Source organism: Dermacentor variabilis, chromosome 2 (assembly GCF_050947875.1).
Source record: "Dermacentor variabilis isolate Ectoservices chromosome 2, ASM5094787v1, whole genome shotgun sequence".
NCBI classification, from domain to species: Eukaryota; Metazoa; Arthropoda; class Arachnida; order Ixodida; family Ixodidae; genus Dermacentor; species Dermacentor variabilis.
The window spans coordinates 248893605-248911165 of NC_134569.1; the positions used below are offsets into that span (position 1 = coordinate 248893605).

Genomic DNA, 17561 nt, shown 5'->3' on the forward strand with positions numbered 1-17561 from the left:
GGCTTATCTGATTGCGCGTAAACGGAACATCATGCAACGGCGCATTCACGATTTCTTCAAGCGTACTGCCGAGCCCGAATAAGTGCGTGGAAATGAGAGGATTTCATTTTTTTTTTTCTTAATCTGCTTTTTCGGAAACCTGTTTATTGGGACATTTCTGCAGTCCCCGTGAGGTCCGAATAAAAGGTCGCCGACTGTATTGGCGTGATAAGTCCACTTATATAGTTGAAGGATTCAAATAACCTTTGAGGCATGAGATTCACGAGACAACTTTCTTTCATAGTTAGGCCATTCGATGATTAGTTAGAAAAGTGTTTCAGGGCACCTTTGACAACTTGTACAACATTTAATTATAGCTAACTGTGATAAAGCTCTTCTGAACAAGCATCCCTTGAGAGATACTCTATATGTCCAGACTGTACTTTTACGTAGGACAAAAATCATTTCGAAGAACTCTTATAAGGACACATATACAGTAAACCTCCATTAACTCGAAGCTGTAAATACCTGAAAAAATTTCGAGATAAGTGAAGCGTCGAGATAAGCAAAATCACAAAAATAGGAGCATGCTGGCTTTTCAGGACGTCTACCAAGTTGACATTTTCAAATTCCTTGAGTTTTCCAGGTTTTCCCTGAGCAACACAGAATGTTATTTTATGTCAAGACAGGCTGACACCCTGTTGCTGGATGCTATCACTCTCAAGTAAGCATTTTAAGAAAAATAAGAAAGAACTTTATCCAGTTTGAATATAAGGAGTAGTTTTTTATTCAAAATAGAATATTGAAGGGAGGGGATGGTAAAATGCACAGCAAATATCTTTGAAAGAGAAAAATGGTAAACGCATTGCAAATCGAGTCGAACATTTTCAAGTAAGAATAAAAGATATGGATACAGAAGCAAATATTTTTAAAAATGAGCTATTTCTATCAAGTGATAGCAAGATCATTGGTATTAGACCCAAACATTATCGCAAGTTAGATTTTCTCAGCAGCTGGAAAGTCAAGCTCAACTGTCCTCACATACTCTCAGCCTGTGCACAATGCCTCTGTTTTGTGTTTCACTGCTTTCAAGAGCTTATTTTGGTTTGGACGAGGGTCACCTGCATCTTTGTGTCAGTGAACACTTTAATTTTTGAGCTCAAGCTCCTTCAAAGAGGCGGCAAAGTTCCTTTCCCAATCATTCCTCAATGCGACGGTCATTTCTGTTCTTGTCCTCATTCCAACGTGTGTTTGCCTGACGGACCATCTGAAGCATCCTCTTGGTCAGTTGTAGAGTCAATGTCCAATTTTTCAGACTCCCTAGGGGCCACAATAACATCAAAGAAATCAAATCGGGTAGTCTGGAAAAAAGGATGCAGGTCTTTTACTGCCCTGAAGGGCTCAAATCGTCACAGGCACATCTGAAAAAGCTCTGAAGGCCTGCCAGTACACCTATTAGACATATCGGTGCTCGTACTGTGACAGGAGATGGTGGGTGCACGTGTGTATAGTTAAGGAATACTTACTGTGTCCCGTAACAATTGTCCTTTCCCACGCTTGTTAAGCTTAACCGCAATACTTCACATACGCTTCGCCGCGTAACATCCCTGTGCTAAGACAAAGCTGCCATTCGGGAAAGGGCATTATGCAACGCACCATGCTTTTTAAGCTTCGAAGCCAATCGTGAGGGTTACAGAGGCGGAGTCAGTGCTATTACTGACAGCGACAAATTCTTTCAATGAAAAACATGGCATTGAATGGTAAGAACCTTAATAGCGAACGTCGAAGCAGCTAATCCTTGCGTTGCCGCAGTGGAGGCTATGGCTGCCTGCGGATCTGCGTGTGAGAGCGCTGGTTTGAGGCAGCGAGATAATCAAAACGGTGGTGTTGGCTTTGATTAATGACATTTCTGACCTGCAGTCACACCAAGAAGTCCGCAAAATTGGACAGCGAAGGGTTCTTGTGTCTGAAATTACAGACATTCTCATACATTGACTCTATGGGCTACCTTCAATGGTCAGGTGGTGCAGCCATCGGCTAGCCATCAGCGCCACTGTGTCAGTTCTGCGAAGCACTGAGGTGGCCACTGCTACGGAGGCATGCTTTTGTGATGATCGTTTGAAACGTGTCAGTCATTCTAAATAGCGGTTTTAAGCCAATCGAAGACATTGAGGCCCATTTAAGACCACCGACGCTCGAGAAAGTAGGTCAAATTTACGACTACAGTAAAACTTCGTTATACCGTTTAAACAATAGTTTCATTTTAAAAGTAGCAAAGTCAAATATCTGACTCAGCGGCCATTGAACATAATGTGTTTTGTATCCGCATAAACCATACTAGCTTATTGCGCACATATCGGTTAACACGTAGTGTTTCCCCTTTTCGTCGCACAAACACGGCAGTGCATCGTCTCCATCGGGTGGCCCAGCAGCACAACAAGCCTCAGAGATCGGAACAATGGCCTCCAAGCACCCTGTGCGTTTGCACGTGAAGCCACATCAACATCAACATCATATCAGCGTGCCAGAGGGCGTTGTGGCGTCGTGCAATGACTTGCGTCATGCTGAAGCTCAGATAAAAAAGACGCCGGGTGCTCAGCATAGAAGAAAAATTAGACATCATTCGTGCTATCGAACGTGACACGAAGAAGTCGGCACTGGCACACGACAGGGATCTACTGTTGACTAAGGTGTGTGGCATTTGGAATGCAAAGAAGTTGCTTGGCAGCGCTGCTGTGACCGAGAAGAGATGTAGGCTATGAGGTTTGACTTTTCGCCATCGTTGCCTCTTTTGCCGAAGTGTCGCCTAGCGACAGTGATGAGGACGACACGGGAAGCGACAGCACGGGCGACTCAGGCACGACAGCAGCATAAGCTGCGCGTTACATCAGCCTCATGAATGCAATCGTCGTGACGAGAATAGCACCCCACAATGAAAAAGACGCCCCGCTACTTCTGCAGCACTGCCATGCACGTGCACTGAGAATACATAACGCCAACAAGGAATCTGCCATGCGAGTGTTTGCCAAGAAGAAGGGGCTGGCTGAAAAGCTGGCTCGCAGCTTCAGTAACTTTGAGGCCGCTGTCGTCGCTGCTAGGCCGCGGCAGCATCAAACGAAAATAACAATTTTGTCATGCAAAGTGAATAAGTACTGCATGTTTCTTTCCCCTTTTATCGCACTCTCTCTGATACCGTTTTTGACAGGTAAGTGGGCGATCTCATGCTATTTCAGTTAAACAGTACTACCGTTAAGTACATACTTTTTCCGAGCTCCGGCCAAATACGGTTTAACGAGGTTTCATTGTACAACCATGTTTATCGTGTCAAAAAAATAAACAGCACAGACATCACAGTGAAGTGCTTTAATTAAGTTATGGGATTTTAGGTGCCCGAACCACGATCTGTTTATGAGGCGCAGTGGGGGACTTTGGAATAATCTGGACCGCCTTTGGTTCTTTAATGTGGACCTATATCTAAGTATACGGGCACTTTTGCATTTCGCTTCCTTTGAGATGGGGCCGCTGTGGCCAGGATTTGATCCTGCGACCACGTGTTTAGTAGCCTAACACCATATCCACTAAGCAACTAGCGCAGGTCACAAAGCGTTGTCACAACAAAGCAAGCACGCTTACCATGTTGAACTCAGAGTAAGTTAACAAATCATTATTTTAAATACGGCCGTGGACGTTTTTCAACTGTCATTTGTAGCTTCATTACTTGGTGCGTGCCTTGCACCTCCCAACTGTAGAGGTTTTGGCAAATTGGCAGGTAAGTGCTTTTTTTCTCCGTTGACAAAGTGCCTCGAGCATATTCTGGTATTGTCGTTTGGGCTCGAATGTGAGATGTCATCACTGCTGCAACATAATAGAGGGCAATCAACTGGGGCTAAACAACGTGAAAACTGAACAAATGTGCGCTAGCGTTGCTGATAGAAACGCTCATTTGCGAATACTCTACGTGTTTTGAGGTGTACTCCAACCTTAGTTCTGTTGTTCTAAGCATGCAAAAACATTGGTATGAATGAGCCAGGTTCCGGCAGTCGCGTCTTTAACGTGGCGCAGAAAAAAGTTGCACGTTGGCTCATTCATGCACAACAAAAAGCACAGTGCATACAAAGCTCCAACACGGAGCACTTACGAAGCTAGAATAGATTTGGCACATAACCAGTGATTGTTTGTTTTGCAGCTAGATGAGCTAAACAACTATCTAAACCAATTTAACAAAACCGGAAACAGTTCCCGCATTTTTATGCAGTTGTCGCTTTATTGTGCGTTTTTATAGATGCCACTGCTGGCTCTTTTTTTTTCTTCTTTTGCATTTATGTCTTAGTTCGTTTAACAGAAATTCGCAAGAGTGACTCAAACCACGACGATGCACTTCAGTCGCCGGTTGCTTCCCACGGTTTTGAAGTGAAGCGGTACAATATCATGCCGGCATCCCCTTCGCAGTTGTGACAATCCTTAATGCAGAAGTATCTGCGTTTGTTCTTTCTCTTCTCACTTCTCACGAAGGAGCTGCCAAGACGCCATGGTGAATCCATTGAAAAATTGTAAAAGCAGGCTTTCAGGCATGCCTGAGTGCACCATGAACAATGGTGAAATGCAGTGAGGGCCTACTCACGGATGCTAACCGTCGCTGCTAGGCAGCGCGATATGTACAGGCAAACTTCATTGTAGGATGCCTATGAGGCACGTGGTGGTGCCACGAAGCCGTCCGCATTATCGGGCATTTCCCATTATCATTATTCATTATCGGGCATTTCCATTATCAGGAAAATCGGTCGTTGACTGTACAATGGCATCCCCTCCAGCCGATGACACGGCGGAAAAGACAATTCGTTACGATTCCTCTCTTTCACTCGAGCCAACAGTAGGGTGACTTTTGTTCCCTTTCAATAACATGACAGGTAATTTTCCCTGATTGAAGCACAAATTTGCTGAGTTTTCCCCGAGTTTCTCCAGACTATTCAAAATCCCTGAGAATTCCCTGTTTTCGTGGTTGGTAGACACCCCACTTCTATTTCTGCGATTTCACTTTTCGCAGCTCATGCTTCTCTTTGCAATTCTGTGCCATGGTGCTCGACACATCGTCATCAGCGACTGGGGACGTCAAATTTGTCGCCAATGCCACCAAGGAGATCTTCTGTCTATTTTCCTGCCAGTTTTGCCGTGCCACTCCATATCACCCACAGATCAATGACCTCGTTGAATGCATGAACAAGACTCTCACAAACATGCCATCCATCTACGTTTATTCGAAACACAAAAACTGGGATGAATTGCTACCTTAAATCATTTACGCATGCAACACCGCAAAGCATGAAACCACCGATTACTTTCCCTTCATTCTTCTCTATGCTCCTTCCCCTCACAGCTATCTCGGTACTCTTATTCCTTCTACAATGGACATGGATACCTCAGTTGCAGAGTTGCTATGCCGCGCAGAAGAGGCCCATCGTATCGCCTAGCTATGCACTCTGGCATCCCAGCAGCATTCAAAAACACGCTACGACACCCGCCATCAGCAAGTTTCTTAAGCTAAAGGTGACCGCGTGTGACTGTGGATGACGCTCTGCAAGCGTGGTATATGTCAGAAGTTCTTGGCCCGCTACTCCGGACCGTTTGTCATTCTTGAGCGCACCAGAAACATTAGGTATGTAATCTCTAGTCTCACAACTACAGGTAACTGCTTGAGCTAGGGAGGGTTGACTCACATCGTGCGCCTCAAGCCTTAACACCGTCGATCCTCTGATTTGACTTGCCCAGTGGACTTCATCTACGAACGAGAAATGAAACGTGCCAACAGAAGGTAGATAAGGATAGCAAAGTTAGACCACTGCGAGTGTCTCATAGATGGCCTACCTTGAGCTATCATCTCCCTTTATGTAAATAAATGAGACTCGTCATCACAATATGAATAGCTCACACTGCTACTTTCTGCATCCTGAAGAATTCTGGAGAAGTTCCCTTTGAGAAACAGAACTGAAATGGGTAAGAGCGCAACTGTTCCGGCTTTAGCAGACACCCACGAATGATGTGGCATTTGCGCCTCAGGGTCGGTCGCACAAGCAAGTGATCGTCTTCATCAAGCAGCAATTTTGCTGAAAGGCTATGGGCTTGCACACTGGCTTCTTTTGAGCTCAGTGCTTCAGATGATCGCACCTGCCCCCCCAAAAAAAGCCAATCATATTGCTCAAGGTCATGATTAATACTGTGACCCCACTGATGTGTGCCAAGACAGCATTCTAAATCATCATCATCAGCAGCAGCAGCCTATTTTATGTCCACTACAGGATGAAGGCCTCTCCCTGCGATCTCCAATTACCCCTGTCCTGCACCAACCGATTACAACTAGCGCCTGTGAATTTTCTCATTTCATCGCCCCACCTAGTTCAACTCACAGCTCACCACTGCTATGTGAGGACACAACAAAGTAGAAGGGATCAGCCGAGCAAGTGCGCGCGAGCAGTGGTAGACAGACAGAAGGGGGAAAGACAGCCTCTCCCGGCGCGGCATTTGGATCGGAGAGCGAGTTGCTACAAGTTGAAAAGCGAGTACAAGCGACATTTTTGAGGCTGACCAATTGCCTCCTCACTGGTATTTTACAAGTTGAGATTTCAAGATATTTGGAGTCCGGGGCAAAATTTATTTAGGTAACAGGTAAAAAACACATGGGTTGAAACCAAGGCCAGAAAAAAAAATGTACAAGTTAAAAGACCCTTAACTGGTATTTCGAGATATCAGAGTGCGAGTAAACGAGGGTTTACTGTAGTGCACTTTTATCAGGATCAGCCCACATACTCCAGGATAGACCCGTTTCATAATGTGTAAACACCATGCAAGTGATCTGTACAATGCCAATGCACTAAAAGGCACAATTTTGCAATTATGTTTGTCCCATAAAATTGACTGCTACACAGCCCTACACCAGAGTGTAATTCTTCTATCTCTGAACCCCTTGCTTGACATTGCTCACCTACACAAAGTCCAAATAATGTTGCGATAAACAAAAACTTGCCAGGAGGCCATCCCACACACCGTGGAAGTCAGGAACTGCCTTCCCAAATCAGCTACAATGATTGCTAGCTATACATTCTCATGCAGCCTTTACTAATATTATATGCCCAAGAGTTTTACATCTTAAAACACTGATGTTGCACTTTTATGAGTTATTATATACCAAGAAGCTAACAGAAAGTGCTTTACCTTAGTGCTGTCATAAAGCCCTCATGAATTGTACAATTACGAAAAAACTATGTTACCTGTACTTTTGAGTAAACGAGAAGGAAAGTGGTTAACTGAGGGTGCCGATTTTTATTAGTCATATCATAAGAAGCCAACAAACACTGACGCCAAGGAGAACATAGGGGAAATTACTTGTGCTTAATAGATGAAATAAAGAAACAATACATTAATGGAAATGAAAGTGGACAAAAAAACAACTCGCCGCAGGGGGGGTACCGAACCCACAACCTTCGCATTTCGCATGTGATGCTCTACGAATTGAGCTACCGTGGCACCATTTCCTCATCCACTTTCTTGGGTATTTATGTCTCCTAGTAGAACCCTGGGAGTGCTAGCCAGCGGCCCCTCTTGCAGACTTTGGCGGCGGATGTGGAACATCCTTTCTGCCACAGGCGTCACGAGAACGTGACCTTTTCGGGTGAAGGCAACCGGTCAATAAACCTATACATGCTACCTGATAGCATCAATGTTGCCGGATTCGAGACCCTCATTATGTAATAAACGAGAAGAAAAGGGGTTAACCGAGGGGCCGTGACGCCTGTGACAGAAAGGATGTTCCTCATCCACCACAACGGTCTGCGAGTGGTGGCGCTGGCTAACACTGCCAGGATTCTACTAGGCATCATGAACACCCAAGAAAGTGGATGGTGAAACAACGCCACAGTAGCTCAATTGGTAGAGCATTGCACGCGAAATGCGAAGGTTGTGTGTTCGGTCCACACCTGCGGGGCGTTGTTTTTTCCTCCACTTTCATTTCCATTAAATTATCGTTTCTTTATTTCATTTATTAGGCACAAGTAATTTCCCCTGTGTTGTCCTTGGTGTCAGTGTTCGTTGGCTTCTTATAACTGCACTTTTGAGTGCGTTTTAATCCTTTCATAAGCTTTCCATAACCCATTCCCTGCATAATGCCATGGGCATTAATGGTACAGTATTCTCATTTTGATTTGATTGAATAAATAAATAAATAAATAAATAAATAAAAGATGGGTCCTACAAGTGAACCACTTGTGAGAACTTAGTGGCCACAAGCAAAAAAAATCTGTTTTGTTATGTTTGGCAGGAAATGAATATTTTTAAGCCAGGGCTTTTAAAACCTTGAAACTGACATCTTAACATTCAAGGGTTACAAGGAGTGCTACAAACCCTGAGCCCGGAAAGCCTCTATACAAATAAAACAGTTGTTAAATGAAATGATCCGATGCATTTAGCTACAGATCTAGGTATTTCAGGCAAAAAGTGTTAAGCATTTTTTTGCCTCCAAAATGTCCCGATTGCTGCAACGATGCATCGAGCAGAAAGGCCCACCTGGCTGGAGACACTGTTGGCTCGCAGGCGTTACTGTGATCACCGTTGTGCATCTCGACTGCATGGTTGGGGAGCACCTCGGGAAGAGCTGGTCCATTTGACTTCAAAGACAGAACAAAAGACACCGTCACAAGATGCTATAAGGAGCACAATCATTAGTGCAATAGAGTGCTGAAGCAGCTATGCTAATTTTCTTAAATCTGCAAGGGTGACTTTAGCAGTCCAGTGTCAACAGCAAATTCAAAACAGCAAAATAAAAGTAAGAAAAAATGGAAAATAAACAAAAGCAAAGCAATGGCTGCTGCCAGTAGACACTTGACGGCAGCCATTTGCGTGATGTGTTGCACCTGCTGCATGGCACTTGCACTGGGGTGGCATCAGCACCACGGATGGTCCCCAGAGCCCCATGTAGGGCCACGTATTACGCGCAAGTGCAAGATCCACGACCTTTGACATACTATTTTCGATGCTTTTGATTGGTGTTCCATTTGCTCTGCCTGGCGAATGGGTGAATTAGAAAAAGCTGGGGGTTTCTTGCGGCATCGAGGTTCGAATCCGGTATCTCTCGCATACGAGGCGAACACTCTGCCGTTTCAGCACTGGTTTAACAAATTTCCGCCAGAAATGTGATTTTTTTAGTAGCATCTCTCCTTAGGTTCTAAAATGGCACAGTGGTTTATGAGGGCCATCGCAGTGGAAGGCACCAGACTAATTTCAACCGCCTTAGCGTGCACCAAAACCTAAGCACACACGAGCCTCCTTGCATCCAGTCCCAAGAGCAGCCTGGGCGGCTGGGAATCAAACACGTGACCTGGTGGTCGGCAGTGCAATGCCGTATGCAATGAGCCACGGCAGCAGATGTGCCATTGTCTGGATCGAACCCATAGTAGTTTTGCACTCATAGCCACTACAACATTATGGTGGGCAATGCTGAGACACTTCTGACAGCATTTCAAAGTGTATAAAGAAAACAAAGTGGGAAATTCCGCCCAGTAAAAAATTCACAGTTAATTCGAGTTTAATGGCACAAAAGAAACTATGGCCATGCTGCGTCAGCAACAAGATATTACAAAATCACATGTTAAGGCAGCAAAAGCTACATTATATTATGGTCTATGTAAATAACCGGTTTCACTTAAGAAGGTGAACAAGTCAGAGGATGGCGCTAGTAGATCATCTCCCACTATTGAACTGGGGGGTAAAGGTATGTATACGGATTGTGTAAAAGTTTTCATTTAGGTGTTTAATGCGTGGACATGTCATAACAATGTACGTTACTGCAAGATTCATGGCATTTCTTGCAGGCAGGCGGGTTTCCTTTTCGAAGTAGAAAATTGTGTATCAGATATGTGTGCCCAATTTCAAGTCAACATAGGATCACCTCACAGAACCGTTCCTGGTGACTGCACGACTTCCACTCGCCAAGCAGAGGTTTAATTACAGGTAGCTTGTTATTTAAGCAAGAGTCCCATTCTTCTTGCCATTTTGTTGCCAGGGCCTTAAGAGTCACTCGAATACCGTCTTTGTATGGAAGTGTTGCGCGAGTTATGCGTTTGGTGCTCTGCCATAAACGCACATCTGCTGCTTTATTCACTGCAGTGGCGAAGCCAGAAATGTCGTTCGGGGGTGGGGGGCTCGGGTGATCCTATGTAAATTCATGTAGAAAATGAATTCGTTTTTCTCGGCACCCACTGCACCAAATTTGAAGAGGTTTGTGGCATTAAAAAAGAAAAACTTGAATTCTACTGCATATCATATTGACCGCAAAAAAGACGGGGACAGAGGGAGAGAACACATAAACAGCACGTGTGGTATTTGGGGCCACCACGGACGATGGAACACAGAAAGAGGGGCCATCTGTACGAGATATGTACGAGATACCGCCCGTGCTGTTTATGTGTTCTCTCCCTCTGTCCCCGTCTTTCTTGCGGTCAATATGATATGCAGTAAATACCAACTAGGCCAAAGTGAAGTTCTTCTGAATTCTACTGTTTTCTGATTTCGAAGTTTTCATTTAAGTTGTCAATTTTTTATTGCAAATCGGCAAAAATCGCAAATTTCCAGGAAATGAAACTATCCCGTTTAATACTCTGTACCTCAACAATGAAAAATAATATCACAAGTGTGTGAACTGCATCTAATAGTACATCTACAGCAGACAAAGCTGACATGTCACACATGAATCTAAATGAGAAGAAAGGGGGTTAACCGAGGGGCCCGATTTTTATTAGTCATATCATGAGAAGCCAACGAACACTGACACCAAGGACAACATAGGGAAAATTACTGGTGCTTAATAAATGGAATGAAATGCGAAGGTTGTGGGTTCGGTTCCCACCTGCGGCAAGTTGTTCTTTCATCCACTTTAATTTCCATTAATTTATCGTTTCTTCATTCCATTTATTAAGCCCCAGTAATTTCCGTATATTGTCCTTGGATGACTAATAAAAATCGGGCCCCTCGGTTAACCCCCTTTCTTCTCGTTTATTACATACGAGGGTCTTGAATCCGGCAACACTGATGCCTTCAGGTAGCATATGTGAGTTTATTAACCAGTTGCCTTCACCCAAAAAGATCACGTTCTCGTGACGCCTGCGGCAACAAAGACGTTCCACGTCCGCTGCCAAGGTCTGTGAGTGGTAGCGCTGGCTAACACTCCCAGGGTTTGTTAGTACACATAAATACTTAAGAAAGTGGATGGGGAAACAGTGCCGCGGTAGCTCAATTGGTAGAGCATCACACGCGAAAGGCGAAGGTTATGGGTTCGGTTCCCACCTGCGGCAAGTTGTTTTTTCATCCACTTTAATTTCCATTAATTTATCGTTTCTTCATTCCATTTATTAAGCACCAGTAATTTCACCTATGTTGTCCTTGGTGTCAGTGTTTGTTGGCTCCTCATGATGTGACATGAATCTAAAGAAATTTAGTATTATGGAAATACTGCTTTTGCAGAACCCTTGTGCACCATGTAACCAAGTTACGTAAGATACAAATTGACATACCAAATTTGTCCGGTTTGACTCTTATAATAGATGCCGTTTACAGAACCGCGATATCTGTTCTTGATGCAGAGCTATTAGTTTGTAAACGTCGTGCTTCTATTTTTTCGCACTTCCGAATTTTTCAAAATATTTAAAACCAAATTCAGGCCCTAAATCAAAATTCTGCTTCCAACAGATACTAGAATTAAACTTTTGCTCGCAAATGCAACAAATTTCATTAAATGCGATCTAGGGGTTATCTCAGAAAAGCATTTCTGCATTTTACATGTATTTGAATAGGCCGCGTCGGAGTTGGGCCCGAGCCAGAGCTTCTTCTTAAACAATTTGTCGAGGGATCAAATACATGAATAATAACTGTATTGCCAAAGACGCTGCAAACGAATTCTTGAACGCTACGCACTGTCAAACAAGTAAAATATGCATTTTTTCATTAGAAGATATGCTCGTATGTGACAAAAATTGTGCCCAAAATAAATATCAATGCTTCCGTGTTTTTCTCTATTTAATAAGTAAAGAAAATATCACACGAGCTTAAGAACTATATCAGTTCGAAACCAGCAAAGCAGTGCATGCCACTGATATGAAAAATGTAAAGGCCATGAAGTGAACATGTTGAGGACAAATATGTTAATGAAACTTTGTCAATCAAGAACCTTGTTTACATTTTTGCACATATCCAACAGCTAGTGAAAAACCTCAATGACACTGTCATTTATTCCAATGTATTATGCAGGAGCAGCTGTCACCGGTCATGTATCCTGACTAATTGCCCCAAAATTATTGTCCCAACAGAGAGCACATATGTATACAAAGTCATTCTGCAAAATATACGAGGGCGGGTGAAATGAAAGTGAGCCAATGCGCATATATGACAAACGGGGTACTTTATTTAAAAGTAGTCGCCATGAGCATTTAGACATTTCTTCCATTGACTAACGAGTCGCGTGATTCCCCTCTCATAAAACTCTGACTTGCTGCTTCAAAAAGCCTGCAACTGACTCTTTCACGTAATCGTCCGACATAAATCTGTTTCCCTTTAGCTCTTTCTTAATTTGTCCCAAAATGTGGAAGTCGCAAGGCGACAGGACTCAGCTGTATAGCGGATATTTCAGTGTTTCCCATTTGAACTTTTCCAGTTTTGTATTAACCACATCACCGACGTGGGGACGGGCACTGTCGTGGAACAATTAAAAATAAATTATGGGGTTTTACGTGCCAAAACCACTTTCCCATAATGAGGCATGCCGCAGTGGAGGACTCCGGAAATTTCGACCACCTGTGGTTCTTTAACGTGCACCTAAATCTAAGTATTTTCCCCTCATCAAAATGCGGCCGCCGTGGCCGGGATTCGATCCCGCGACATTGTGCTCAGCAGCTCAACACCATAGCAAGGTCGTGGAACAAGATGACCCCATTCGTCGATTTTCCACGTCGCTTGTTCTTGATTGCGACATGCAGCCGATCCGGAGTTTCGCAATATTGGAAACAATTGATAGTCTCTCTGGGTTTAGCAAATTCTATCAGTAATGGCCCCTGACGATCGAGAAAAAAAAGCCAAAAACACCTTTCCGACAAAAACGGCGGCCTTTGCTTTCTTTGCGGGTGGTGAAATCGAATGTTTCCACTGTAAGATTTGCCGTCGTGTTTCAGGGTCGTAGTAGTGGCACCATGGTTCGTCCCCGATCACAGTTGCAGACAAGTCGTCACCTTCATTGTGATACCGGATGAGATGAGTCAAGGCAATGCAAAACCGTCTCCGTCTTCTGGCGGTGGTTAAAAATCTTATCCATGCATTGCGCACACAAGAGTCAATAACCGAGATGTTCATGAATTATGGCGTGAGCCGAACCGTGACTGATGTCCATATGCTCTGCCAGTTCATCGATGCTTATCCTCCATTCTTGTCTCATCAGCTCATCAAACTTTGCAAGTTTGTTGGGGGTGATTGCACAATGGCTTTGGCCCGGTCTTGGATTCTCTTTGCAACTTCCACGTCCTTCTTTCAACCGTTTACTCCAACGCTTCACAGTGGCCAATGAAATGCAATGTTCAACGAACATGGCAAGCCATACGGTGACTAATTCGTTTTTGGGGAACACCTTCAGCTGTCAAAAATCTCACGGCACCACGCTGCTCAACTTCTGAAGAGTCCATTACGTCACGCAACGATGTTCAACCTAGTGTATTAGAGCATTAAAGAACATTTGCCCTCACACTTGCGTGTCACTTTTGTAAATGAGAAATGCCTGTGTGCTACGCGCATGCCTCTCATATAATGAACCGAACCATTATTGCGCGAGATGGGTAGGCTCACTTCACTTGACTCGACCTCATTCATTAGAAATGCGAAGATACAATGGAATATACAAATGTTTGATAAAGGGCAAAAAAAGTGTCACTGGAAAGAAAGTTCACTGCACGTATACAGAAAACCTCGCAACAAGATATTTAAGTATACATGTAAATCTTCAATAAATCTATGTATCTAAGAATAAGTCACTGTATATAATGCATCAAACAAGGCAAAAAGCATGTTGCGCAATCACAGATTCACAGAATCCTACATCCCGCCCCCCCTTCCATCGAATGCCCCGATGTATCGCGCGCGATGAAAGGCGGCGTGCTTGCTCCTTTGCTTTTTTGCGCACACTAGACTGAGCCACCATCGTGGGCTCACCCATTTCCCCTTCCCCTATGCTTTCATTCGCACATACAGTTTGCGGCGCGTGGTCATGAAGTTATCGCCCTTGGACTTCGTACGAAACATGAGAGTGACGGCAACTGCAGAAATGCACCTGAAGTGTCCATATAATTACTATCACAATAATATAGAGTATCTGGCAAATGAAGTGTCCCGTGGCCGATTACTTTCCACGAAAGAAGTAACAAAATCGAACTTTCACTATGCGACAATTCGCTCCGCCACAACGATGACCTTTTTTTTTTTTCTTTTGTGGGCGGGGACGCCGGAATGAAAAAAAAAAATACGCAAAGGAAGGCATGTTGGCCACAATCGAAAGCCCCCATTGGGATGTGGCTACCGAAGGGGTGTCGAAGAAAACGGCAGGCGCTTGGTACACAGAGAACCATACGCAGACTGCTCGGTTATCCTACACCAACGAGACAACACTTTCCGGAGAGGTTGCGCTCAAGCGAACGCGGTGCAATCCATTGAGTCCTCACAGAGATGGCGCTGAGCGACCATTGCTTCTTTTTCTCGTCTGCTAGCCAGAAGGTGTCCAAAACTCTGCCAGGCGAAAATCCACTCAGCCAAAGAAAACCAAACGTGCACCACAGTGCACCGCGTGGTGGTCGGTGCAACACGAGAAAAATGCATGCGCTCTTGCTGGCTCTGGCAGCCCGCGTGTATAGGGTAGCGAGAATTAAAAAAATTGAAGAGGCTCAATGTGTTCTCGCGAATAAAAGTCAAAGTAGAAAATAAATCGACAAGACCGTAGTTACCCTGGCTGGCTTCAGTGTCTTGACTTGGGTGCTTTGGAATAGATGAAAAAAAAGAGTTGATATTTTTTATGCGACATGACGGCACAAATGAACCACCACAACGCTTCGTCTCATCAGACCTCGTTGCGTGCTTTGTCCACTTGTCTGATAGTGTGTTGATTTGGCTTGTCTCGTTGTATGTTCCGATCTAAGACTAGAAAAGTCAATGCGCAGTTGGTGTCAAATGTTTATAACAACATCAAACCCACAAACCTCCTCGGTTGAATATCTAAAGCACAACTTTGGAAATGTCAATGCACCTTTCACTTCAAAAGTTTCTGATAACTTTAAACCCATAAAGTTACGGAATTGACATCCACGCGTTCTGTAGATTCCGCGGCCTCCGCGCGATTCTGCGGCAAGCCCGTTCGCCATCAAAATGCCCTTGAAACTTTTTGCTCGGATGGGGCTGCTTGCGTTATGTGACTCCCGGTGCATGGGCGTTGCCGCGAAGTCCAGCCCGAGTTCACAATGTTCGGGGTGAAATGTCTTTTCGAGCATGAAAAAGACCTAGACAAAATTCAGAATGATTTCTGGCGCCGGAGGTTGCTTTGGTTGAGGGTCCATGGACAGCACAAAAAAATTTGGGGGGGGGGAGGGGGGCTGAAGTCCCATAAGCCCCACCCCCCGCCCCCCTGGCTACGCCCCTGATTCACTGGTATCCCAACATGGCTTGGGACCCAGCAGAATCGTGTGATTCTTCTATATTTGCTACAAACCACCATGTTTAAGATATTACTAAGCAGGGGTTCATATGTGGAGTTTAAATTTAAAGCTCCGAGTGCACTTAACAAATTGGTATACCATATTACTCGCATAATGATCGCACTTCTTTTATAAAACAAATTGATGCAAATTTAGGGGTGCGATCATTACGCGGGTTAAATTTCCCACGAAAAAAAAAATTTTATTTTTTCATCCCGCATTTGCTGCGGGATGACAAGCAGGCAGCTGCCGCTGTCAGTGCGGGACACCAAAACAAAAATGGCGGCCGATGGAGCAAGTCGAACGCGCCGAACGCTACTATTTTTCTTCTCGTGAGTATATTACGCGCATTGAAACAGTTTCTTACGTGTCAGTAATGAATAATATTGTTAATATCGGCAACTTTACGACAATAACGTAGCCATGTCCACTTTGAGGGGCACAAATGGAGATGGGCGCGCTTAGTTACCAGTGACATAGAAACACAAGGCGGGCATGCTGCGGAAACTGCGGCATTTGTCTTCACTGCTATCCTAATACGGCACGTTTCCGCTAAGGGTGGGCGAATATCTTAGCTGCATTACAAGCGTCGGCGTATGAATAGGGTACACTTTTAACGTATCAGTGTGAACATGGTCACTACCGTTGCCGCTCGCGATTTGTTGCGTGCCCACGAGTGCAGACGAGAAGAATCAAAAGGCGCCCTTTATGTTGTTGTTGTTGACCAAAACCATTATGAAGCCTACAAATAATAAAACCGAGGCAAGTTTGGTTGTAGCTTTCTTTTTTTCATGGAAGTAGGGAAAGTGATGAAAGGAATGAAATGGGGCATCTGCTTAAGAACGTTGGGTGCATGCAGACCGCTTGGTATGTCTTCAAGAGTTGTTCACGTCGCATTAGACAGATGGTAAGCACGATCATCATTAGCTAGACTTGGCATGCGACATATCGCTGCGTAAAGTTCAGGGTGCGATCATTACACAGAAAAGAAAAAAAAAAATAGAATTTTGGATCATTACGCGAGTGCAATCATTATGCAAGTAAATACGGTATGTAGTAGACATGCTCGGTCAGATCGCAGTGCTTGTGTGATAACACTTTGAGAGTATTTAATGCTTTATTTGCCTTAACTGTTGTTGTGTTAATGTGGGCCAGAAATTTCAGTTTTGTAGTGATGCTACCGGCCCAAACCATTTTGGAGCAGCTTTTGGAGCAGCCAAAAATTTATTTTGGAGCAGTAAAATGGACTTTCGGAGCAGGTCTATGAATGCAGTTGCAAGCTATATTGTCACAAGCTGTCATGAACCACGCCTGCCGCGCAGACAACGCATCCATTGGTCTCTGAGACCACGCAGTGGTCTCAGTGACCAATGGATGCGCGGGGCTGTGGGGGCTGAACTGTTCCACTGAAGCGGCAGTGCTACCTCAAGGCCTAAAGATTGCCACGTTTAAGGAAGACTCGCCCGTACCGGTGGCAGTACTTACAGAGCTCCCCGATGGAGGAGCAACCAGTGTGTCGAGCTCCGGGAGCTCAAAGATACTTTCCATGATTGATAAGTCACTCAGCGATCACGAGCGTCGAGTTTTGATGGCCCTGCTTACGAAGCATACCTCGGTATTCGACTTTGCACAGTATGATGGCCCGCCATCAATTCCTGCGTCCAGAACTCGTCACCGCTTCAACACAGGAGCCGCCCAGCCAATCCGACAAAAACCCTATCGTGCATCCCCGTCAGAACGCAAGATAATCAGCGATCAGGTCCAAGAAATGCTATGCAAAGGCGTCATTCGAGAATCAGCTAGTCCTTGGGCAGCCCCCGT

At 44.6% G+C, this 17561-nt stretch overlaps 1 protein-coding gene across 4 annotated transcripts in view; it reads right to left on the reverse strand.

Moving 5' to 3' along the window:
• Positions 1-17561, reverse strand: part of Lrch (Leucine-rich-repeats and calponin homology domain protein) — a 246742-nt gene that overhangs the window by 125618 nt on the left and 103563 nt on the right. For all 4 annotated transcript variants that reach the window (XM_075682826.1, XM_075682824.1, XM_075682823.1 and 1 more), the window contains one exon: positions 8533-8633. In XM_075682826.1, coding sequence (XP_075538941.1) covers positions 8533-8633 — 101 coding nt within the window. The remainder of the gene's footprint in view (positions 1-8532; positions 8634-17561) is intronic.